Below are 14,930 nucleotides of genomic sequence, written 5' to 3' on the forward strand. Positions count from 1 at the left end.
TACTCAGAGTTCATCAGTTCCCTCTCTGGAAGTAGAGAGCATTTTTCATCATGAGGCCTTTGGGATTGTCCTGGATCACGGTTATGATTAAAGTAGCTAAATCTTTCACAGTTTAATATTGTCAGAATACTATTATTTCTATGTACAATGTTCTCCTGCTTTCAATCATTTAACTTTGCATGCGTTCATGTAAGTATTCCCAGGTTTTCTGTAAGGAACACCCTCATCATTTCTTATAGCAAAGCCCCCTTCCCCTTTAAACCATATACTGCCAGTATATGAAACCATCAACAACCCTTTCAACTCTTTTTCATCTTGAACTTCTAGACCAGAGGGTAATTAAGGAAAAAAGAGAGGGAGAGAGGAGGCGTGGAGGGAGGGGGAGTGAGTGAGTGTGAGTGTGTGTGTGTGTGTGTGTGTGTGTGTGTGTGTGTGTGTTGGGGGTGGGAGAAACAGACAGTAGAAAAGAACTTGGAGAAGCATCCAGCAAAGGAACTATACTTGTCCAGAATAGTTTAAGAAGAGAATTTCTGAATTTCAAATTCCTAGCTGTCTTCCTCTTATTTTGTTTACTTTTTTGACCATAGGTCAGAAATGAGTTATCCTGATAAAGGATATTTCCAGCCTTGTGGATGATTGTACCTTGTAGTTAATATTTGTCATTTCCATCTCCATAATACCTTATTTCCATTCACATGGCCCATACATTCAGACCGTTGGCACCTCTCACCTGGACTGAACTCTTAATAATCTGATATTATCATTAATTGGTCTCCCTGCTTCAAGTCTCTTCTCCTTTCAATTTCCAGTCAGCCTAAAGCAATCTGATCATGATACTCCCTCCTCAATTATCTCTGGGTTGAACTACAAAGTACCCCTCTATCTTGCATTTAAAATCCTCCACAGATGGTCCTAACTGACCATTCCAGCTTTAGGTTATTAATGTTTTAATTCTTAATATTAATTATTTCATTATTATCTATCTTATTTACTATATCAATTAATAATAAAATCATTAATATTGCCCTTATGTCCTTTTTCCATCTAGCCTAATTGACCTTCTTGAAGTTCCTCACACACAACACTGCAATTTCTATCTCTATGCTTTTGCACAAATTGTTCCCCATACCTAGGATGGATTCCTTTTTAACTTTACATCTTAAAATTCCTAGCTTCTTTCAAAGTTCAACTCAACTCTCATCTACTATATGAGGTTTGGCCAATCCCTCAGCTACTAGTGCCTTCTACTCGAAAGTAAGAATTTTAATTCAAGGGTTCCCGAGTTTGAGAGTTCAGCATTGGACTCTCAAAAAGTGATTTCGGAGCAACTAGCATACAATATGGAGAAAAAAGAAGACTGTCCAGAAGCTGGAGGATCCAAGTCATGTCATTCATGGCAGGATATCTGGATCTTTTCATTCTCCATATGATTGAGAGTTGTTTGGACTGTGAAAGTCCAAGATTAATGGGGAATATTTGTTTACATTCCCATAGAGTGTTTACCATTCTCAGCATGTTGTTACTACTTTAAACTGAATGGCTATTATAGTGTTTTAGGTTTCAATGTGTATCCATAAGCTAAGGTTAATGCTTTGGAGTTTTTTGAATTTCCTATGCTGGAGAAGTAAAAACTTGCTTCCATACCTAATTCCCATATAGTAGACTGCCTTTATAGACAGAGACTCCTGCTATCTACATTTTGAAAACCCTAAAAATGGACTATCTCTAAAAGTTTTATTTTATATATTGTTCCCATAGTTTTTATGGTGAGGATATAAGACAAAAAGTCTATCAGATCAATCCCCCATGACTGAACTAGATCTATGGCAACCCAGGTTTTTAGGTAACCTTGGACCACACAAAACACCAATCCAAAGGATAAAGGAGATCATAAAAATTAAAATAAATCATTTTGGTTCTATAAAATTTAAAAGCTTTTTCATGAATAAAATCAATGAGGACAATTAAAGAAGAAATTATATAGTAAGAAAATCCTTTCATAAAATATCAATAAAACCCGGGTACAAAAAAAAAATACAAGAAATTGACATAATTATGAGACCAGGAGTCATTGTCCAATAAATTTTCAAAGGATATGATTGACCCATTGCCCAACAGATAAAAATGGTTAAAAGAAATGATTAAATTTTCAAAAGAACAATTACAAACTACAATTGACCACATAAAAAATAATATGCCAAATCACTAAAAGTAAGAAAAAAAATAGGCACTGGATCTGTATAGGGACATTTTAGGTGAGGAAATTATATTAATGCATGTCTCCAACTTCTCTACAGCTCTTTAGGTTGCTTACAGCACTGAGAGGTTAAACCAATGATTTCTCCAGGCTGATGGAACCGTTCCTGAGAACAGCTCTCTAGTCCCTATGTCATGCTACCTCTCAATGGAGAAACATAATTGAAAACATCTCTTAGATTTAAGTTTACCTTATGCAAAAAGAGAATAATTAATACTGGAGGGCTTATGAGATCAGCACAGTACTGTATTCTTAGGGAAGCTGTTACACTTTCTGAAATTCATTCTGTAATGGTGCAAAAAAAAAAAAAAAAAGACTCAACTGTCTATATTCTGTAATTCAATGATGCATATACCATAAGGAAGTAAAAGGCAGAAATAAACCTTCAATACCAACCAAAATATTCATGGCAGTACCCTTTGTGTTATCAAAGAACTGGAAATAAATCTGGTGCCTATGACTTAGCAATGAGAAAAATAATAAAAACCCAAAAAACTATATTGCATAAATGTAATGTTCCTTAAGGAATTACACAAATGAGCCAATAAGTAAGAAATACAGTAAAGTTTATAGAGATTGATGCAGAGCAAAGTAAGCTGAACCTAGAGAACAATATATACAATAATTATAACAGTATAAATGAAATGATCACAAATAGTAGCTGAATTCTTATTAATGGAATATTCTATCAAGATCCCAGGCAAAGATAATAAAATCTAATTCCTTGCTTATAGGGAGTGGGCACAGAGGGAAACTCCTGAGTATAATGTCATGTAATTTGTCATTCTCTATACTTGGTATTTTTATTGAATTGTTGTTCAAAGAAGGATTCAATCTAGAAAGCAATAAAAAAAATCATGGAATCAAAGACATAAGAGCTAGAAGGAACTTAGGAGCCAGCTATTCTTCTCATTTCAGTAAGGTAAAAATTGAGTCCCTGTGGAGGTTAAGTGATTTGTCCAAAGTCTCATAGCTAATTAGTATCAACCGTAGTATTTGAACGCAGGTTCACTGATTCCAGAGCCAGTATTCTTTCTGCTTTTCTAGATAGAAAACAAAAGCCATCAAGAAAATGTAATATTTGAATATATAATGGTATCCATATATCCAAATAAGGTAGAAATTAATTCTTGGAGGGTAAAATGAGGTTTACTTATTGATTTCTGGGTTTGAGGGCAATGCAGTAAGCCTAAATAAGCTTAAGATAAAGGGCTTTGTTGTTTTTTCTGTCGCTTCAGTAATATCCAACTCTTTGTGACCCAATGTGGTATATTCTTGGCAAAGATTCTGGAGTGGTTTATCATATCCTTCTCCAGCTCACTTTATAGATGAGGAAACTGAGACAAACAGGGTTAAATGCTTGTCCAGGGTCACACAGTTACAAAGTGTCTGAGGTGGGATTTAAATTCAGGTCTGATTCTAGCACTTGATCTCACTACACCACCTCGCTGCCCTAAGATAAAGGGTAGCAACTAAATAACTTTTGCAAATCCAGAAAATGATACTGTTAATTTACCTTAGAAAATTTGGTTAGCATTAATCTGCTATGCTGGGAAAGTACCTAAGTTCTGATCTTTTGAATAAAAAATTGTGAGAATGCCCCTACATTAACTGCTAACTCCATTTGAGCACAATTTTATGCCACAGAACTGAATTGTAGGAACTCTGCTCAAGTAGACCAACGTTCTTAGGTTACCTTGGCAGAATTTGTACCTGTGCTTATGAATAATTGCAGGTTTACGTCAAGAATGTAGTAACAATTACATAAAATTATGTGCATACCCACCCTGAATGCAATGTGAAGTGTGATAATCTGAGACCTAGGAAAAGTGCCACTAGAAAAGTGAAAAAAGTCTCTTTAGAGAATCAAAGAATAGTCACACATTTCTCCAAGAAAGAAAACTTCACCCTAAACAGCTTTCTCCCATGGGGATAATCACCCAAATTTTTAAAATTATGCATAATATTTAGATTATTCTTCACTTTTAAAATGCCCTAATATTATAGGTTGTGAAACAAACATAATGAGAGGGAAGCACATAGAAATAATTTGAGAACGAAAACTACTCCCCATGTTGAGTATCCACAAAGAAAAGGAAAAGCTCCAAGAAGCAAAAGAAAAGAGCTTGAAAGAATTTTTGTCAACTGCTCAGCTCAGTACATGAAAATAAATGATCATAATTTTAAAAAATGTATCCATTTATATGATTGATGCTTTCAAGTGTTTTCTTCACAAGAATCCTAGGAGGTAAATAGTGAGAAGATGTCAATATGCTATTACTCTAATATTGCCAACTAAGTCATGGACCTTCATAGCTTTATATAAATGAGATTATGATGCAATTTCTAGTTCTAATTAAATGTACCTGTAACAATGACTATCTACACAGTAGTTGGAATTCCCAATATGAGAAGCAGTAAGGCAATTGGGCCATAACAGGGTAATAAGTGAAAAAGGAGCAATGAGAAAGAAATCTGGAAAGTTAGGAGGAAGCCATATTATAAAGGCTTTAAATGTCAGAAAAAATGATTTAGAATTACTATATATCCATTTTATATACTTCTAGTAGAACATAAGTTTTTTGGGAAGTAGGAGTGGCTACATTTTTATCCTAGTATTCACAGTTCCTACCACAGTGCCTGAGAGATAAAAAATGAAATGAATTGGAAAAGATCAGTGAAATGAGGGACTGATGCAGTTAACAGAAATTCTACCTGGTCATTTGTACACGGGAGGAACTATATAATGAGATTAATTACTGGGTACACATTTCTTCCATGTCTACAATTTATTTCTGTTAAATCATCTTCCCAGCAAAGAAAAGGTTGATCATAATGTACCATGAAATTATATCACTTAATCTTGCAGATATTGAGAATTATATTAAACTGAAGTATACATTTTCAACAAATTTTTCAACAAATTTTCAAAAAGACCAATAAAATGAATGTCCTCGAAACCTTATGTCTCAGTTTACATTAATTTCAATTTCAATGCTGATATGTATATGTTGGACTCATGGTATCTGGAACAGGGCTATCCAATCAATAAATGCTTAATACTATTTTTATTACTTAGTAATGACTTTTTATATCGCTGATCATGTGCAAATGAATGAAAAAAGGCAGGCTGGAGAGCATGACTTCCTTTTACCAAATATATTATTTGTCACAACTTTTATCCAATCATCTCATCAAAGACAAGCTAAAATGAATGGACTATTAGTTTCATCTTAGGGGACTCGATAGTTGAGATCTTGAAGTTTGACTTATGACATGTTTAACTATCACTAGCTTCACATTTCACAAAATAAGTATTTATAAAAGAACATTTAAAAAACAAACTCAATTTAGTCAACCTGGATTTTAACAAGTAAGCTTGATATCAAATTTTATTTTGTAATAAGTAATAAAATGATTAAGGAAAAAGTATCATATTTTGTAAAATGAAGTTCAAAGTATTTTCCAATTTGCTATTTGCTGAAACTTTTTCATTACTATCAATATTATTACTTTAGTAATTAAGATACTTATAATGGATTTATAAATTATTCATCCATATTCTTATAGTCCATCTTGAACTAGCTATATTTGTTTTCATTCCTAATCTTGATATCATTTAAAGTGTCAATACTTATTATTCTATAACTTCTTACCTCCTCATCTTTTGTTCTTCCTGTTTTAACCAATCCTTATTATTCTGCCACTTAAGGCTCTTGGTCCCAGGTAGCTAAGCATCACAAGACACTATCCATCAAATTAAGCTAATTTCACCCACATAAATTTATATTTTATAATCTTCAATGTATCTTGGTTATTGCTCAGTGATCTTTCTACTCTTATTTGACTAGCTCACATCCCATTCCCTATATTAAGTAATTCAAACCTTATTTATTGTCTTGCTTCAAAGTCTTAACTATAATCTTGGCTTCTCACATTTAAAGCTGATGACTTAGCTTCCTATTTTGATAAGAAAAAAATAGAACCACCTCTGCATCCTTTGTTTTTAAAAACCTACAGAACTAAGGATATAGAAAAAAAGAAAGCCAAGCATCATATGATCATGGATTTAGAGTTAGAAGGAACCTCAGAAATCAAGTCCAATCTCTTCATTTTCAAAGTATGGGAGGCAAGATTCCAACTCATGTTCCTTAATCGAAGCCTAATGAACTGTTGCCTGTGTGATTCTGCCTCGCTTAATTTTTTATATCATCACTTATGCTGTCCTTTCTTTTTATTCATAGAAGCATCTGCTCCTCCTCTCATCACTATCATTCATCCCTCTGTTTAAAACTTTCATCTCATTTTATCCTACCTCCTTATGAAACTTGGATCAACCATCATTCCATTAACGCCTTCCATGTTCTTGCAAATATACAATTTTCCCAATACTTGAAAAATAGATCTTTCTTTGACTTTTAAGTTCCACCAAACTACTATCCTTTCTTCCCCAACTTCTGTTGCCATTTTTAAAAGTTGTCTATAATCTATGTTTGACCATGCCATCATTATCAACTCCTTACATCTTGGCTTTCATTACACTAATATTCAACTGAAATATCTTCCCAAAGGTTAGCAGTGACTTCCTTAATCACCAAGTCCAGTGGTACCTTTTTCAGTTGTCTTCTGTGTCCTTTTAACTCTGATATATTCTCTTTTGGCTTTATGGACAGTTTTCCTTCTCTCTCTAACTTTCTTTTATGCTCTTTTTTCTATGAGCTCTCTTGCCTAACCTTTTAAGGTAGATGTTTTCCCTAAGATTCTGTACTTGGCACTCAAACTATCCTATCTATTGAAATTTTAACACAAACAGCCTTAGTTATGCCTTCTTGAGTCATCCAGAACAAGTATAAAGCTTCTTTCACAGTTCAGGTGACCATTCTCACATCACTCACACATACACTATTGCTCCTAGTGCATCCTTTCTTACCATTTATCTAGACTACCAGGATAATTTTCTAGTAGGGCAATACTTTCTCTTTCACCCCCAATCCCCTAACTCCCTTTTTATACAATTACCAAAGTAATTTTTCTTGTGCAGTGGTTTGGTAATGTCTCTCCCCAGTCTTCAATTTTTTATTAGTTCCCTACTGCCTATTGAATAAACTTAAAATAGTTAATTGGGTCTATAAAAGCATGATATTATATGAAACAATGTCTTAAGGGAAAATTCATTCCACAGAAACCTGGGACTTGGGAGGTCAGCAGCATGACATAATAGGGTTTTGAATTGCTATGCTGGGATGGGGTTTATTTGTAATGTTTTGTTAATGATGTTTTGAGATTGCAAAATGATGCTGGTGTGGGAAATACAATGTGATGTGTGCCTGTAAAGTAAAAACCTACATTAAGTTATTCATATTCTGACCCTTTCCTACTTTTTTAGGTCTTTTTACATTTGCCTACCTTACATATTGTATAATCCAATTATACTAATTTCCTTGATATTCATCATATGTGACACAATATCTTCAACTCTGTTTCTTTTCAGTGGTGGTCACTCAGACTTAGATGCTCTCCCTTTTTATTTTGGCCTTCTGACTTCATTCAAGATTGCTTGAATCACATTTCCTGAAAGAAGTAATTCTGGGGATTTCCCTGTTTCATGGTTAGGTATTTTTTGTGACTGCCTTCCATTTATATTGTATATATCTCATGTGTACAATATTATTCGTGTATAGATGCCCACCTTATGATGGGAGTTCTTTGAGTTACAACTACAAAGATCAAATATTGTCTCTGATCCTATAAAGGAAAGAGTCAAAAGATTTAGAATGCACCAAACTAAGGTCCTGGTACTAAGATCTTGGGATTAAAAAAAACATTATCATTTCAAATTTCAGTGGGTCAAGAGAAACAAAGACAAGATTTTCTACTTTAGGAGATAAAAGAATATGCCTTGGATGACTTTAAAAACATAGCTGGTAGATGGTGCAGTGGATAAAGCACTGGTCCTGGAGACAGAGGGATATAAGTTCAAATCTGGCCTCAGACATTTAACACTATCTGTGTGGTCCTGGGCAAGTCACTTAATCCCAAGTGCCTCACAAAAATAAAAAAAATAAAAAAGTAGGAAAAAAAGTATAGCTGGAAAAAAATTACAATGGCCTAGAAGAATTAGAGGTGTTAGGGATGAAGATTTTTACTGAGAGTTGCTGTAGGAAAGCCTTTTCAGTAGGTGTTCATGTACCCTGAAACTGACCACCTATACACATTAAAAATCTTCTTTAGTAAGATTAGAATATAGTATTGACATTATTACTACTATTCTATGACACCAATATTGTAAAATGAATCCCACTGTACTAGGAATAGTATTTAAGAAAGTTTGCTTCAAAAATAATATAATTATGATAGATAGTCATACTTAATGAACCTAAGAATCAAATTGCTCAATAGAACTAGTGTCACACTGCCACTAAAGAGAATAAAAAATAATGTTTTTCAAAATTTGACTTTTTAAAATTTATTAAAGGGAATGTAGGAAGAAAATGGCAAGTTAAATCCCATTCAATATCTGATTAACTCCTTTATTTTGTAATATATTAAAACACATTGCACTTAAATCTATTTCTTCTAATAATTCTAAAAGACAGATAAAGTCTGTTTAGGGAAAAGAGGAAACGAGTTTAAATTCAGTTAGAAACTAATATTTCCTGATATATGCTCTGTTTCATTCAAGCACAAAAAAGGAAAAAGCAAATCCATAAAATGAAGAAAAAACTGACAGAATGGAATAAAAACTACCAAGTATAATTTAAAATGAAGGCAAGCACACATACTGAATCTGATAAAAGATACCCTACTAAGAAATGGAAACCTGAACAAGAAGATAGCTACCTCTGTTATACTTCAATGATTAACACAGAATATATCCTATACTATGTAGAGGAGTCACATATTTCACTTTATCAGGCAGAAATTTTTTTTCCCACTGATGCTTAAAATTGTTTGTTGGCAAGCACAAAAATGACTATGTGTGTATCTTGGCACTGGTGATACCTCATTTTAAATATGTGGCAACAGCTCAATGAGTGAGGTTTTGAAAAATATAACTATGAAATGACCCTGAGTTACAAAATAAGCTGGTGGTTTAATTTCTAGCCAGATGAAACCATTTCACTGGCTTGGACAGCTGGCCTAAAAAACAAAACAAACAAAACCCAAAAAGAAATCAAAGGATAACAATAAGTTCATTCACTTTAAACTCTCTTGTCCTAGTGTTACTCTTTTTTCAACTGAATTTTTAAAAATGGTATCAATAACTTCCATAAGACAATAAGGATAGCGAAGGAGACTTGAGTTTGGCTAATTAGAAAAGCAAGAACAAAAAAACTTCTTTTTTCCTAAATGTAAATGAATGCACACTTATAACAGCTTTTAAATCTATTAGCCACTGGAGAATATCTAACTTGTGTTTTGAACTTTTTCAGCCTTTGCTAGGCTTCAAAATATAAGGGAAAGAAAAAATCAGAAGACTTAAGACAAATCAGGTATCATCTCTTTATAAACAAAACTAAACTAGTACATATAGTCTATCTTTCATATGTATACAAAATAAAGATATCTATGTCAGCTAGATCCCATCAGATAAAAAATTATGTGTTTTCTATGACATTTTGAAATCCAGATTTATGATTTTACTGCTATAAGGACCTGCTAGTGTGAAGACATCTCTGGAAATTCTAATCAGTAATTTGTCTTTGACTTATAATAGAGAGTTCCTGGGGTCATTCAGAAATTAAACATGCTGTTTATGACCACACAGCCAGTACAAATCAGAGGCAGGATGTGAAGTCATATCTTCTAGACCAGAAATGCTTCTCATATTCTATCTGATGCTTCAAATAGGGAAGGAAAGTCTTTCTGTTCATGAAAATCTGATTTTCAGACAAAGACATCCAACCTATTTTCCCATATACAAAGACATGTAAGGAAAAAATGTGTTTTAACAGACAAATGTTCCACAAATTCCTACTAAGATAATTTTTTAAATATTAGTACTATCTTTCATTTTTATATCATATTCACTTTATGGTCCATTCCCCTTTCACATCCAGAGTCATTCCTTTCAATAAATAAAAATAAAACAAACAAAAGAAGACCCCAAACAATCAGCAAATCAGATGATCCACTCCACGATTTTTTTGGTTGTCTCATTAGTGAGTCTGGTGACTCACTCGGAGTTTATAATTCACTAAAATTATCTGCTCTTTTAAAGAACAATTGATATCTAACTATTGTCTACCACAGATTATGTGTGAGAAACTGCTTTTTTTGTTCCTTAGTGAAAGACTTTACATTTATCTATCTGTAATTCAACCCAATTCTCTAACCTGCCAAGATAACTTTGGATCTGGACTAGTCATTCAGTGGTTTAGCTATCCATTGATAAGCATACCATCCATACCTTTATCCAAGAAACTGATAAAAATATTTAAAATACAAGGCTAAATACAGCTACCATGCTGACTTTAAACCACTAACAAGTATTATCTGAGTCCTGCCAGTCAACCATTTCTGGATCTAATTGGATTACTGTCTAGTCCACATCTCTTTACAATAGCATGAGTTATGTTAGTGATAAGCTTTGATAAAAATCAAAGAAAATTAACTGCAGCACTCTTTCATCTATTAACTCAATAATCTTGTCCAAAAGGAGAATAGAATTAGTCTAGAGTAAACTTTTTCTTGATGAAGTCAGGTTAGATCATTTTAAATCATTATTTTCTTTTCTATGTATTCATCAACTATTTCCTCAAGGATTTTTGTAGAATTTTCTGCAGAAATCTAAGTCGTTTTATTGCCTAGAATGTGTAGTTTCTATTCTCTTTGTTTGTTTTGAGAAATGGGGCATTTGATTTTTTCCAGTTCTCTGGGACTCTTCTTTAGTTCCTTATTATCAAATGACTACTAGGAATCTCAACATTTAATAAATTTTCTTATGATTGATGCTATCTACACCCAGAGAGAAGACACGGTGGGAACTGAATGAGGATCACAACATAACATTCTCAGTCTATTTGATATTGTTTGCTTGCATTTTGTTTTGTTACTCATTTACTTTCTTTTTTTGATTTTATTTTTCTTGTGCAGCAAGAGAATTGTATAAATATGTTTGGATTTAACATATATCTTAACATGTTTAACCATATACTAGATTGCTTGCTATCTAGGAGAGGGGATGAGAGGAAGGAGGAAAAAATCTGAAACACAAGGCTATGGCAATGGTCAATGTTATTAAATTATCCATGCACATGTTTTGGAAATAAAAAGCTTCATTTTAAAAATAAATAAATAAATAATCTCAAATTCAACAAAGGTGAAATTTCCATTCAAACTTATTCATTCTCCTACCTTTCTCACCTCTATTGATAGTCATACTTTTAATAACCCCAGTTTGCTACTCTTTTACAATTAACCTTAAGATTTTCCTCTTTCACAAGCCCTATATCCTTCACAATATCTCTTGCATCTATCACCTTCTTTCTAAACACTCATAAAGCACCCCCCCCCTTTTTTTGTTCAAGCCCTTATTATCTCTCAACTGGGCTACTGAAATAACTTATTAATTGTTTTTCTTGCCTCTGACTTTCTTTTTCCTCTAATTTATCCTGACAAATTGATGTTCCCACAACACAAATATATAGAGAATGAAGAGGAGAAATTGAGGCAAAAAGAAAAATTAGAAAGCTAATGCAATAGTCCAAGCAAGAGGTAAGGGGAAGTGAAACTTTAGGATCATTTTATCTTTCCCTAAATAAATTTTTATTATTCTCAATGCACTTTTCACTCACTATGTATTTCTTATTTATCTTTTATATAGTTTATTTGTGCATAATCACTTGCATGTTGACTCCCTATTAGATAGTGACTCTTCAAAAAGTTCTTTATCTTTCTTTATATTCCCTAGATCTTAACACAAGCTAGCAAATAGCAGGCATTAAATAAATGTTTTCTGGCTGAGTTTGTACGGCCTAGAAAAATGAATTAAATTGAACTGAAATATAGTTAAAATTTACTCAAATTGGACTTAGCCTAATATATTATGAATTCCTATGGATTTGGCAATTGCCAATAACTATGAATGGATAAGAACACTAATGTGGTTCTCTGACATGGCAAAAATTTAAATGAAATATACAATTATCCCCAAATAAAGGCAATCCATGCATTTAGATGGATGTTTCTAATTCACAGATTGATATAAAGGAAATTTCAGCATGCTCTAGAATTTTGTAATCATTTCTCACATCTCTAATGATGCATAGTGAAAAGTATATTGATGTCTTTATATTTTAAATTATAATATGCTTCTCACCTGGTCTTCTTCTCCACCACCTTCTTCATCATACTTCAAAATATTGTCCCTTACATCATCTTCTGGGTCGATCAGAAGCTGTTTGGCTTGACGTTCCTTATCGCGACGTTTCATCCAGACAACAAACATTAATACCAGAACTAGCAGGAAAATGAAGGAAAAATATAATTGGACTATTATTTCTAAATCCTAAAAACTTTTATCATTATTTTAAGACAGTTTGCTTTTTTTTTTTTTTTTTTTACTAACACCCATATACATTATTTAATTAAATTTTATTTAAATTTAATTAATTTTTCACAGCCAACTATGAGTCAACTAGTCCTCATTTTATAGCTGAGGAAACAATAAATGAGTTGCCCATAGTCACATGGCTAAATAGAGAAGTTAGAGAAACTTATATCTTTCCTCTGTTCCATACTGCCTTTTCTTTTCAAATCCAAACTGCGAATTTCAGATTAGTTAAAAATATTATTGGTTCATATGTTGGAATACCATTAGGACTTCATGATTCATACTTTATATTATTTTATGCCAAGTCAAGGAGCTGCAATTCTCCAAAGAGGTTCATGTTCAACTCTTGTGTACTATCCACTGAAGTTTGTTAAAAATCATTGATTAAAATTCTCCCCTAAATTAATTTCACACTTTGTCAAATCTATTCTCTGTTTAGGCTTTCTTTTAAAACTAAAGCCTGTGTGTTCACATTTTAGTTAGAAAAGAAATCTTTCCTTGATTCTACATGTAGAAAATAAGCCTTATAAAGGAAAAAAAAAAAAAAAAAACAACACTAAGGAGAGATCACTTTACATCCTGAAAGAAAACAAAAAAATTAATGACTACATTTTAGCACATTTTTACTATTGGCCATAAAAATAAATATCTTTCTTTTAAAGCCAGATACATGATTTCATTTGGCATTGTTCTGTTGGTAAATCTAATGTGAATGGATTATGAGTATAGCACAGAGGTTTCAAATTATAGCCAAAAGTATAAGACATACACACTCCACCTCCTTCCATTCCTTATGTAGTAATTACTTAGGGGAAAAAAGGGGCGAAATGTAAAATTACCAGACCACTTGTAAATGGAGAAAACATAAAGGAAATAGCTGACATTTTCAAAAAGTGATTGGTGCATAACATACTCACACAATAAACCAAGTCCCACTACAACTCTACAATAAAATATAGAGCCTAGGCAATTTATTTTTTTAAAACCTCCATACTTGGAAGTGGTGCCAAAAGTACCTTCCAATGGCTAATTTTCTGCATTCCACTAAACTGATGATTGGAAAGTGGCTCTAAAAAAGGTATTCTTTTGATCTTATTTCATTATAAACTGAGTTAATTGAACTATGTAATATGTTATCAATTTCAATGTGTATATGTGCATATGTGTATACATGCATGTATCCATACATGAAAACAGAATTTTTATGAAGCACTTCAGAAACATCATTTTGATTCTTATATAATTGGTATAGGTTGTTTATTGATTTTATGTGAAAGAAAGCAAATGGCAATAATATACTTATTTTCTTAAATTATAAAATATGTTATTACAGTCAACCTATAAGTACTAAAAAGTAAGGAATGTTCAACATATTAAGGTATATGGGGGAGGGGTAAGGGAGAGACATAAAAATTACAGCACTTAGCACTCTCGCACAAAAATTTTGGAAAGTCCTGAAAATCGTCATGTTCTTTTTCAAATTTAAATCTTTTTCTCAGATGTGATGGCAGAGCTGGAACAGGCATCTTTGAATAAACAACTTTTTGTAACATAACTTTTAAAATAATTTTTGTGCTTGCAAATTTAAAATCCTTATTTTTGATGTAAGAGTTACTCACATTAAGTTATATACTTACTGAGTAAGATGATGATACAAAGAAGAATTGCAATAATAGCACCTGTTCCAAGTCCAGCACCCACTATACGATCAACATCAGTACAATCTCCATTGGAGTCACATTGACAAACTTTCACTCGAAGAACAGAAGTATTAGATTTGGGAGGATTTCCTGAATCAGTAATTATTATTGGGACTTCGTAGATACCAGCCTCAAGAAATTTTATTTTTAAATTAAGCTGAGCAAAATCACCTATTTTAAAAAGAAAAAAAAAATGCTTTGAATTTAATGCATTATATATGGGGGAAAAAACCTTCATCTATGTTAAGCAAAACTAAATTTATACAAAGATTGATTACAGCCCTGAAGGTAGTAGGATTATTTTTCTTTCCATTTTAGGTTTCCTAAAAATATACTAGTAATATTTTCATTGAAGGTATTTTGAAACAATATCTTATTTCATGTGTCATCCTTGGTAAAAACTCATTACCTAGTGCCC

The 14,930-nt window shown here is 32.6% G+C and overlaps 1 protein-coding gene across 1 annotated transcript in view; it reads right to left on the reverse strand.

The window, feature by feature from the left end:
* The window catches only part of CDH2 (cadherin 2), a 250,117-nt gene that overhangs the window by 24,489 nt on the left and 210,698 nt on the right, over positions 1–14,930 (reverse strand). The window contains exons 13-14 of the mRNA XM_074277065.1: positions 14,450–14,683; positions 12,579–12,718 (exon numbers count right to left, since the gene is read on the reverse strand). Coding sequence (XP_074133166.1) covers positions 12,579–12,718; positions 14,450–14,683 — 374 coding nt within the window. The remainder of the gene's footprint in view (positions 1–12,578; positions 12,719–14,449; positions 14,684–14,930) is intronic.

The sequence above is a fragment of the Sminthopsis crassicaudata genome, chromosome 1 (assembly GCF_048593235.1).
Source record: "Sminthopsis crassicaudata isolate SCR6 chromosome 1, ASM4859323v1, whole genome shotgun sequence".
NCBI lineage: Eukaryota > Metazoa > Chordata > Mammalia > Dasyuromorphia > Dasyuridae > Sminthopsis > Sminthopsis crassicaudata.